The following is an 11,052-nucleotide window of genomic DNA, read 5'->3' as shown; positions in this document are numbered from 1 at the left end:
GTGTGGTCTAGACTGCGAAACTAGAACTGAGATCAGGAAAGGAGAGAGAGAAGTACCGAGGGAGTATGAGAACTAGAGCATGTGACCTGAAATCAGAGACGGGAGCGGGGAAGAAGAGGTGGGAGGGGAAGGGAGTGGGGGAAAAGAGATAGGAGAATCAATAAAAGCTAATTGGGTTTTAAAATATATTCGCATGCTATTGCACTGTTTTAATTGTTACTACATTTATTTAGTTTTGGGAGGTCAGAGGACAACTTATAGAAGCTGGTTCTCTCCTTCTAGCATAGGGGTCTCCGCAATTGAACACAAGTCATCAGGCTTAGCGGCAAGCACCTTTACCCACTTAGCCATCTCGCCTACCCATTAATAATATGTTAATGAATACAGTGATGACTCCTCTCAGCTTCCCAGTCAGCAGAAATCACCATGATTTATGGCACCAGCATAACTTGATGTCAGAGAGCACAGTTTTCTGGGAACACTGGAGACATTGCAAACCCCCATCTTTGTCACTGATGAAGAAGAAATTAAATGGAACTTTAGAGCTAGAGAAAAGGCTAGGTAAAAAAAAAAAAAATAAAATGCTTACCTCAGAATCATGAAATCCTAAATTCAGTTCCCAAAACCGCATTTGAAAAAAAAGTCAGGTGTTATGGCATTTGGTTTGTAATCCCAGTGCTGAGAAGGAAGAGATCAGTAAATTCCTAGGACTCACTGGCTTGTAGCTACAAGTAGTCTCTGTTCCACTGGTCCCCTCTGGAAAGGGTTTTCTTTGCTTGACTGTTTCTGAAGCAGCTTATAAAATAAGGCTTAATATTTAATTACATACTCTTCAGCCTGTTAGCTCAGGCTTCTTATTAACTAACTCTTACATCTTAAATTAACCCATTTTTATTATTTTATATTTTACCATGAGGCTCATGGTTTGTTACCTCACATCTTGCTTTCTTGGTGGTTGCTGGCATCTGCCTGATTTGCCTTCTTTCTTCTGCATTCAGTTTAGTTTTCCCACCTAGCTATATTTGGCCCTGCCATAGGCCAAAGTAGCTTCTTTATTAATCAATGGTAATAAAACACATTCACAGCATACAGAGGGGAATCCCACATCACTCAGTGGGTTCTAGGCCAGTGAGAGAACATGACGGACTTGAGGAGCTAGGACTAAGTCATCGTTGTATTTCTGTGTGTGTGTGTGTGTGTGTCCATGAGCATACAGTTAAATATTAGTGAGGGAGAGACGTTTTCTTCACTGGTGTAGCCACTGGTAAGATTTCCCATGCTCTTGTAAATAAACCCTCACCGTTGCTTCTTCTGTAAGCAAACCCCCATGAAACTCTTTGGGACACACAAACATGAATGTGCTTGCATACACACACAAAAATTACCATGAAAGTATAAGGTTGTAGTTGTAAAGAGGGAGGAGATGGGCAGGAAGAGGAAAAGAGAAAGTAACAGGGGAATATTATAAAAATACGTTACAGATCATGTAAGCATTGCAACTGAGATGGAAAGAGATCCTGGCAGTCAGGAGCCAAGAAATACCACGGAGCCACTGTAAGCAGAACAACTTGCCGCCCTGCTCCAGGGAAAGGTTTCCCCAATGTATCAACTCTGTCCCCACTGGGGAAAGGTTTCCCCAGTGAAAGTATTACAGTTCTGCTCTGCTCCAGCAAAAGATCATCACCCAAACCTCATTCAAGAATTTTATTGGGAGGGAAGAATCTAGGAGGGTGACTGTCTCTCGGGTGAGGTGGCAGCAAACTGAACAGTGATGTGGGAGTGTCATTTATCAATCTGTTGATTTCATTGGTTATGTAATAAACAAACTGCTTGGGCTCATAGCTTAGAACATAGGTGGGTGGAGTAAACAGAACAGAATGCTGGGAGGAAGAGGAAGTGAGGTAAGACGCCTCAGACAGAGACGCCATGCTCCGCTCTCCTCTCGGGGACAGACTCCTCAGAGAGACACCATGCTCCTCTCTCCCGGGTAGACATGATAGCTCTGCTCTCTGAGACACATGCGATGAAGCTCCGACCCAGGATGGATGTAGGCTAGAATCTTCCCAGTAAGACCGGTGCTCACAGATTATTAGAGATGGGTTGATCGGGATATCAGAATTAGCCAGTAAGGGCTAGAGCTAAAGGGCCAAGCAGTGTTTAAATGAATACAATTTGTGTGTTGTTATTTCGGGGCATAAGCTAGCAGGTGGCCGGGGTGCTGGGGATGCAGCCCCGCTGCTCTTAATACTACAGAACAGGGATGGGCAGAGCTTTTCTGGGTGGCTTGAGATTGGTGTATTTTTGTGATCAAGCCAGACCCAAAAAGAGGAACATGGGATGTACTCACTCATATTTGGTTTCTAACCATAAATAAAGGACATTGAGCCTATAGTTAGTGATCCTAGAGAAGCTAAATAAGAAGGTGAACCCAAAGAAAAACATATAGGCATCCTCCTGAATATTAACCTTCATCAGGCGATGAAAGGAGACTGAGACAGAGACCCACATTGGAGCACCGGACTGAAATCTCAAGGTCCAAATCAGGAGCAGAAGGAGAGAGAGCATGAGCAGGGAACTCAGGACCGCGAGGGGTGCACCCACACACTGAGACAATGGGGATGTTCTATCAGGAACTCACCAAGGCCAGCTGGCCCGGGTCTGAAAAATCATGGGATAAAACCGGACTCGTTGAACATAGTAGACAATGAGGACTGCTGAGAACTCAAGAACAATGGCAATGGGTTTTTGATCCTACTGCACATACTGGCTTTGTGGGAGCCTAGGCAGTTTGGATGCTCACCTTACTAAACCTGGATGGAGGTGGGCGGTCCTTGGACTTCCCACAGGTCAGGGAACCCTGATTGCTCTTTGGGCTGACGAGGAAGGGGGACTTGATCGGGGGAGGGGGATGGAAATGGGAGGCGGTGGCGGGGAGGAGGCAGAAACCTTTAATAAATAAATAAATAAAAGGATTGGTGGGATTCTGTGCTCATGGACCTCATGGATTGGTGGGATTTCAATCCCTGTTCCTAAGTTAGGGTCAGGGTGTTTTCCTTGGCCCTGTTCACCTACATCTCCCCCTTTTGGTTTATTAATAAACCAATGGGGTTGGAAAGGGAGTGACATATTCGTTAGACTACTTTGTATTGATTGGGGGTGCTGAGGTCCTTGGGGCAATCCTGATCTTCATAGTCAGGGTGTAACTGGGTACCCCAGGCCTTTGACTCTGTAGCTAGGGGCCGGTAATCTTGTAACAGTAACTGGTTAAAAGTCTGGCTAGAAATCTTCTGTATCTATTGTTAAAGAAATCTAGACAAGAAGTTTATAAGGATGGGTGCAATTAGTAAGATTAAGAAAAGGAGAAGCAGGGTTAAGAAAGGTAGCATCCATATTGGACTATCAGTGATCCACTGTCCAGAGGTATCAAGCTGTTTCTTATGTTTCTGAAAGTTCATCTGGAGGTGTCAGATCTTATCTTTTACTGTACCTGATGGGTTAACACAGAAGCAACAGTCCTCCCTGAGGACAAAAGCTACCTCTCAGCTGTTAGGAAATCTAATCCTTGCCGATTTTGTAGTACTAAGCAGTCAGCAAGTCTATTTAGCACTGGAGGGTTAGGATTGTGTGAGCCACCTGTTATAGATCCTGGATGAACTGCAAGGAAAGCTGATGGCAAATAGCTAGGTGCCACACCAACTCTAGTGTCGTCTGTGTGACATGACATATGTCATTATGCTGGACGGGAGCTATGTGTCTTATGGAACTAGGCTTCCTGGAGGTCAATGGCAGACGGCCCGGTATTAGCCACCGCTGAGGCATAGATGGGTTTTTCGAGTAGCTGGCTATACAGGATATGAGCTTTGCACAATTTCTTTCATAATAATTATATTCTATATATCTACAAGACAAGGATTATCTCTTCAGGAACAGCTCTGGGATAGGAAATCACAGTATGGGAATGTATAAGACTACAGCAGAACCTTTGTCATACACAGGGTATATGATGAACAAGGAAATAGATGGGTTAATGTTGATAGACAAAGAGTGTTATATTATACTCTGAACTTTATGGATAGGCTTGCTAGATCCCAATTCCCATAGTGTCTGCTGCATAAGAAGGTACTAAAAAGTATATTTCAACAGGTGCAGAGAACTGATTAGGTATATTTGGTCACTAGATGAAATAAAGGGTTAGGAAGAGGAAGGGCCATGATAGCGATAATGAGACAGAAACTTTCTATTCATAAAATGAAACCACTTGTTTGAGGTTTACAGTCCCAAGGACAAGATTTCCTCTTCTAAGGATGCTTTATGTCTAACACCTGTTCCTGATAATATACTTTTCTTAAATATCGCTGATGTGACTAAAAGAAGCTTTCATACTGTGCCAACCAATGATACATGACCTTGGGATTTGTTCTTTGTTTGAATACTATATAATGAAAACATAAATTCAGTAAAATTGCAGCAGATTCCAACCACTCTCTGGTGTGTTGGGTCTGTCTGTCATTCGCCAAACTTGTGCCTTCCTGTTACCAAGACCCTGCCTCTCCCACATTCTGAGTGGCTCCCCTGAGCCAGTCTGTGGCAGCTACGTAGTCAGTCCTGCTGCTCCGGTGGTGAAACTGGTGGTTATGCCTAGGGCTGCTAGGAAGGGTGTGACCTGAATTGCTCATTTCTCATGCCATGCTGCTATAAACCCAGTAATGGGAACTGGCAAGGCTTCTACACCAGGTTAACCCCCTAGCATTGGAAAAAGGAACACCAGGGCACACCACCGAGTGGCATACTTATGTGCCATAGAGAATAGACACAATGTGAATGTTTGGGCATAGGAGTTGGGGGGGGGCGTTGTACTAAGGGTTATGGTACTATTACAATCTGCAGAAGTCAGGGTGTTCACAAAGTGTGTTCCTGAGGAGTTAAAGCAGTCTGTGTGAGAGAGATGGGGGATATAAAGGGTGGTAGTGATATTCAGCTCAGAGCAATTAACAAGCGGCAAGGTGAAAGAATCCACTAAGACAACAGGTAAGGATACAAATAGTGGTGGTAGGTTTGGCCCAGGAGGGACTCACAACCACCGTCCTCCAAAGCAGTCAGGCAAGGCATTATTCAGTAGCTGATACACAGAGGTTAAGGTCTGAAACAAGAGATGTGATGACAGGGAAGTGGGATAAATATCATCAAAAGGGGTGATATTAGAGAGGTAAGAACCACTTCTCCCATGTATGTTAAGTGTGCCTGATGGGTAGCTCTGATCAATGCTATAGAAAAGCTTACCAATGACTCCTGTCTCCTATTTGGGATTCTATGGGTTAATTGGAATGAAAGATCACCCATTCTACATAAAAGGTAGCATGCCTTTCTGAATTTGCATCATAGAGGACCACTAAGGGCAGCCTATATCTGGCCAGCATCAACAGTAATCTGTAGTTTGATCACAGAGAAAGAAAGAATAAGGGACGGGTGTTTTAGATGTTGATTTAGGTGTTACAGAGAAAAATATCTCTTCTTGGCAGCCTGCTGATGAGCCGTCTCCAGGCCCCACCATGCCAGTGGTCTGGTTGAGTCTTCAATAAAATCAGAGTCCATGGAGGAAGAGGGGAAGGGTCACAAAATGAACTCTGCGGGGAGGAGTTTCTATAAGCTCCAAGTGGGAGCTGAGAGACAGGAGGGTCAAGGTCGAAGTGACCCAGATGGGCTTACAGAAACCTCGGGGCTTATCTGGCAGCTCCTAGGGGAGGAGGGCACAAAGCAGGGAGGGTTCCAATAGAGGAAGAGGAGCAAGTATCTTGATAAATAGAGAGTTGCCTGCGTGATGAGGCTCCGGAGGGTGTAACAGGCTCTAGGAGCCAGCGGACCTTTACCATTTAGGCGAGGAGAGATGGGTGGTTAGAGCAGGTAAAGGAAGAAAGCAGCTGAAGAATTTGGAACTATGGTGGGTAGCAGAAACAAATGATCTATACACATCTTAAGAGGTCAGAAGAAGACATCAATTCCCCTGGACCTGCAGTTATAGGCGATTGTGACTGCCTGACATTGGTGCTGGGAACTGAAATCAGCTCTTCTGGAAGAGGCAGCAGCAGCAGCAGCAGCAGCAGCACTGCTGATTGCTGAGTCATCTCTTTAGCCCCTCCCCCACTAAAAAATACTTGAAGAATTATATTCAAAATTATCATCTGGCCTCACATGGTGTGCACACACATTGCATTCATGAACACTCATCCACACACGAGCATGTATACACACACAAATTTAAAATAAAGTAATTTTATGTTAGTTATTATTTCCATAGAAATCATCCTATAGCATTGCCATACCATAAGTGATCCAGACCTTTTTTGCTACAGAGGCCAGAAGACACCCAGCCCCACTCCAAAATTCTTGGAATTTGAGGCTCCTGCTGTATTGTGTCAAAGTCTTCCTCCTCGTCTACCGTCTTCCGGTGCTGGAACCCAGTTCCTCGTTTCTCTTCCTAAGAAAGAATAGCTGTGGAGAGCAAGGCAAAGCGGGAGGCAGATAAAAGCTGCTGTTCCGAGCAGTACCAGGCACCAAGGAACAGCGATGACTGTGGGTGACTCCAAAGAAGCAGGGGTGCAGCAGATGGGCTGTCTGGGTAAGACTACACTAGAAGCCTGGGAGCTCGGGGAGGGTCAGCTCTGGTGTCTGCATACCTAGGCTCTGGTCAATGCTCTGCCCACTCAGAGGAGAACCAGCTAGTAACCACTGAGAACTGGTGCTAACAGATACTTGAGCAACAGCTTTGGATTCCTACCAACTCTAGGATTCAAAAGTTTCCTAGGTAGAGCGGGGTAGGGTCATGGGATGAGGATGAGTAGACTTCTCCCAGCAGAAATGAAGACTGAGGTTCTGGGTCCCTGGGTCCCTGAGAGGTGGAGTTTCTAGCTGCATCCCTGACTGAAAGCTAACTTCTGGAACCCCAGGGAAGTGGAGGTTGTGAATCTGAGACCCTAAGACCTGGGAAGGCAGAGGTTGAGTCTCTGGACTCCTGAGACCTGAGCAGCTGGAGGGCTGAGACTAAACACCTGAATCCCCGGGGAGCTGGAGCTGCAGACCTGGACACTCGGGTCCTGGGAAGGTGCAGGTCATGGATGTGGACCTCGGGTTGGAAACTGACTTTGGGGCTCCAGTAGACCCTCCATCCATCCATCCTTTCCCCTGCAGGATTTCTGGACCGAGGCCACATCTCCCTGGCGCTGCAGCTGCTGTCACTCATTTTCTTTGCCGGACTCCTGGCTGCCATCATCACCCAAGGTCAGGATCATCTTGGAGTTTGGGGGTTCCCTGGGTAGTTTTCAGCTCAGGCATCCAGGACTAACAACAGGAGGAACTAAAAAGAGCAATGGGTCCTTCAGAAGATGCTAGGGCTTCTTGGGGCCCCTCCACTTCTAGTTCAGTTTAGGAAGGGAATAGAAGCAGTAGAGGTTCGTGGGTATTAGAATTTCTTATTTTTAAATGAGATAAAATAGCACCCTGGATATCAAATATGGTGTCTGTGTGACCCATGACACACAGTGAGTGTTCAATAATTACAATATCTTTTTTCTGTCAAGTTTCCAAGATCCCCAGCTCAGAGGAAATACAGTGGGAACAGAAAAAGCAGGAGAAAATGTTCCAGGACCTGAGCCAGATGAAGTCTGAAGTTGGTGAGTGAGCAAAAAACAAAATGTCCTGGGGCTGAGAAGGCCTTCGTGTGGGGTCTCTTGATTTTAGCCTCTGGGCATCTCTGAGCTTCCCCTTCCTGATCTGTGAATTGGGAATAATTATAAAAAATGAGGAAGGCATGCAGAGGTCAATGGGAGCCATGTACACTGTAGGCACTCAATTAAACCAATCTTCTGGCATCTGTGAAGAAGATGGGTCCAGAGCTCCTGGATTCTCTTGGAGTAGAGAACAGGCTTAGGAAACGGAGAGAGGGGAATGGCTTGACCCTGTACTATGGTAAGGGAGGATCCTCGTTCTGGAGGTCTTAAAGCCGGGCAAACATAGGGACAAAAAGATTCAAATATGGGTCCAACCTGATCTACCTTCGCCAACAGATAGCCTCTGTCGCCGCTGTCCTTGGGATTGGACATTCTTCAAGGGAAACTGTTACTTCTTCTCCAAGTCACAACGGGACTGGCATGACTCCATCACTGCCTGCCAGGAAGTGGGAGCCCAGCTGGTCATCATCAAAAGTCTTGAGGAGCAGGTGTGACTGGCTAAGTGTTCTGAGGCATCTTCTGCATACCGGGAAACGAGGACAGAGACGCTTGTTTATATGGTGGTTTCTAGAAAATGGGCTGCTTGCTCCACTTGGAAAGAGTGAAAAGAAGCGTATGAACAGGTGTTCCCCGGCACCTTTCCCATAGGCATACACCAGTTCTCAACAGTGATGAATGCTGGGGCAGGGCATTTAAAATGAAAGTGGTTTCTGCGAGTGTGCTGGCCAAAGCACAACAGCTTGCCACGCTTCTTTAAATCCTTATTAGTTATGCTTACAGTTTCCTTGGTGTGCATATTCTTACGAGGGTTGGTTTTAAGTGACCAATGAGGTGCCACTCACTGAAGACCTGAAAAGATCTCACCACTTGCATGACTCATGGTCACAAACTGATGCAATCTGGATCCAGAATAACGTACACGGACATACTTAGAACACATAAGGTGGAAAACCATGTAGTGTTACCAAGCCAGCTGTACACACTACCCACATAAGTCTAAGCAAATCTGCCCATACGACACAGATATGCAAATGATTCAGAAGTTCAAGTGGTAGGAGAGAGCTTGCCTAATATAGAGGAAGCCCTGGACTCAATCCTCAACGTCACATAAGCCAGGTGGTAATGCACACTTGTCATTCCAGCCCTTGGGAGGGGAAGGCAGGAGGGTCAGGAGTTTAATGCCATCCTCAGCGACATGAGTTTTAGAGCATGAGACCTGTGTCAGAGAAAAATGAATAAACTGCTGAGAACTTTTGGGGGCTCCTGACCTGATGTACTAGAAATATGAAAAAGTTAAAAGATTCCAAGCAGATCCTGCTGCTGCCAGAGATTGGGGTAGCGCATTAGCTTTTCCATTGCCGTGACAAAGTATCTGAGAACAGCTTCAGAAGGGAGAATTATGTCTCATAGTTCAGAGGCTTCGGTCCATGGTCAGCTGCATCCCTCGCTGTGGCAAGGCAGAAAGGCAGTATGAAGGCACAGCAGAAGAAAGTCTCCTGCCTCGTGGCAGACAGGAGCAGAAAGACAGAGAAGGGGGACCAGGGACAAGACTCTCCTCCAAGGACGCTACCACTGTGGCCTTACTCCTCCATCCAAGCCACACTTTCCAGCTCCCATAGCCCACAAATAAGTTTTTCAAATACTGAATCCAGCCCACCTCTCCCTGGGGGTTGATAGGCAGTTACTAGGGGTAATGGTGGGAGGATGCCAAGGCCCCACCCCTCCCTAAGGATCTATAGGCAGGTAACAGTGCCTGAGAGATGGAGATATACTTTCTTCAGTGGTGTAGCCACTGGGAAGGTGCCAATACGTCTGTAAGAAACCCTAACTAAACTAATCAATTTACCAAAAATACAAATGTTTTGTAATCCATTGATGAACATGAGGCTTTGTGGGAAGAGAGACAAGCTGGAAAATAGGGGGATGCTGCTGCCTGACTCTTTCTCTCCCCCTCCAGTACTTCCTGCAGCAAGCTTCCAAGAAAAATGGCTACACCTGGATGGGGTTGTCAGACCTGAACAAGGAAGGTGCATGGTATTGGCTGGATGGTTCACCTCTGTCAGACAGGTAGTCCCAGGGAAGGGAATACCCTGAACAGTAGGAGGGGAGGGGCTGTGACTGTACTGCCTTTCCAGGTCCCCCACACTCCGCCACCACATCCTCTGGCCCGCATTATTTTGGTGGGGTTTACACTAAATCTTCAGGTTGCTTTTGGTATTTTTCATAATGATCTCCTAATCGTGGGTGGTCTCTTCAGCATTTGAGGTCTTCTTCGATTTCTTCTGGATTTTTAAGGTTTTCATTGTAGAAAGTATTTAATTTCCTTGGTTAGGCTTATTTCAAGGTATTTTTAGACTACTGTAAATGGGATTGTTTCCCTGATGTCTTTTTCAGGGAAACATATATCTTCCTATATATGTTGTCATACTTTTTCTCTTCTTCTTCTTCTTCTTATTCTTCTTCTTCTTCCTCCTCCTCCTCCTCCTCTCCCCCCTCCTCTTCCTCCTCCTCCCCCCCTCCTCCTTCTCCTCCTCCTCTTCTTCTTTCTTCTTCTCCTCCTCCTCCTCCTCCTCCTCCTCCTCCTCCTCTTCTTCTTCTTCTTCTTCTTCTTCTTCTTCTTCTTCTTCTGTTTTTTTGAGACAGGGTTTTTCAGTAGCTAGGGAGCCAGTCCTGGAACTCACTCTGTAGACCAGGCTGGCCTCAAACTCACAGAAATCCGCCTGCCTGTGATTCCTGAGCACTGGGATCAAAGGCGTGCTCCAGCACCACCTGGTTATATGTTGTTGCTCATGTATAGGAATGTTGTTGGGTTTTCATGTGTCTGTCTTGTGTAACCGTGAATGCTCTTTTCAGATTTGCGAGGTACTGGAATAAAGGACAGCCCAACAACTTTGGGGGACAAGACTGTGTGGAATTCAGAGATGACGGCTGGAATGATGCCAAATGTGATGACATGAAATTATGGATCTGCAAAAAATCCTCAACTACCTGTCCCAGCAAGTGATGGCCACAGCCCCTCTCTGCAGCTTCCACAGCCTAAACATCCCTGTTGGACAGTGGGTTTTTTCTTGTGCTTTTCCCAGTTCCTTTTCCCTGTCTGTGGGTGTGGAAATCTTAGTATTATTTCCGAAACATATCAGTCTCCTTTGTGAGTTACTATGGTGCTGGACCACTGATGGCCTTCCTTTGATGTCTCCAAACTCCTACTGGCATAGTTGTTGTCCTGCCATTGTGTTTGACCACATTAAAGTTGTATGGGATACACTGACAGGCTAGGTATGTTCCATTCATCTCCCTCATCTTCTTTGTTGAGCTCAGAGGGTTTATA

The 11,052-nt window shown here is 45.9% G+C and overlaps 1 protein-coding gene across 1 annotated transcript; it reads left to right on the top strand.

Annotated features, from left to right (window-relative positions):
• The first annotated feature begins 6,534 nt into the window (after window positions 1-6,534).
• Window positions 6,535-10,728, top strand: LOC121465037 (CD209 antigen-like protein E). The gene is made up of 6 exons (XM_041678200.1): window positions 6,535-6,616; window positions 7,186-7,275; window positions 7,575-7,667; window positions 8,061-8,212; window positions 9,682-9,791; window positions 10,578-10,728. The coding sequence occupies exons 1-6, from the start codon at window positions 6,565-6,567 to the stop codon at window positions 10,726-10,728; spliced, it is 648 nt and encodes a 215-aa protein (XP_041534134.1). The 5' UTR covers window positions 6,535-6,564.
• The last annotated feature ends 324 nt before the right edge of the window (window positions 10,729-11,052 follow it).

The sequence above is a fragment of the Microtus oregoni genome, unplaced genomic scaffold (assembly GCF_018167655.1).
Source record: "Microtus oregoni isolate MIOR12 unplaced genomic scaffold, Mior012 000029F_ref0000214, whole genome shotgun sequence".
In the NCBI taxonomy this organism is placed as follows: Eukaryota; Metazoa; Chordata; class Mammalia; order Rodentia; family Cricetidae; genus Microtus; species Microtus oregoni.
This window is presented reverse-complemented; position numbering and strand designations above follow the sequence as displayed.

Coding starts and splice junctions, on each gene's coding strand:
- LOC121465037 (XM_041678200.1), top strand. CDS start 6,565: ATGACTGTGGGTGACTCCAAAGAAGCAGGGGTGCAGCAGATGGGCTGT. Junction 7,668..8,060: donor CCAGATGAAGTCTGAAGTTG/GTGAGTGAGCAA, acceptor CTTCGCCAACAG/ATAGCCTCTGTCGCCGCTGT. Junction 8,213..9,681: donor TCAAAAGTCTTGAGGAGCAG/GTGTGACTGGCT, acceptor CTCCCCCTCCAG/TACTTCCTGCAGCAAGCTTC.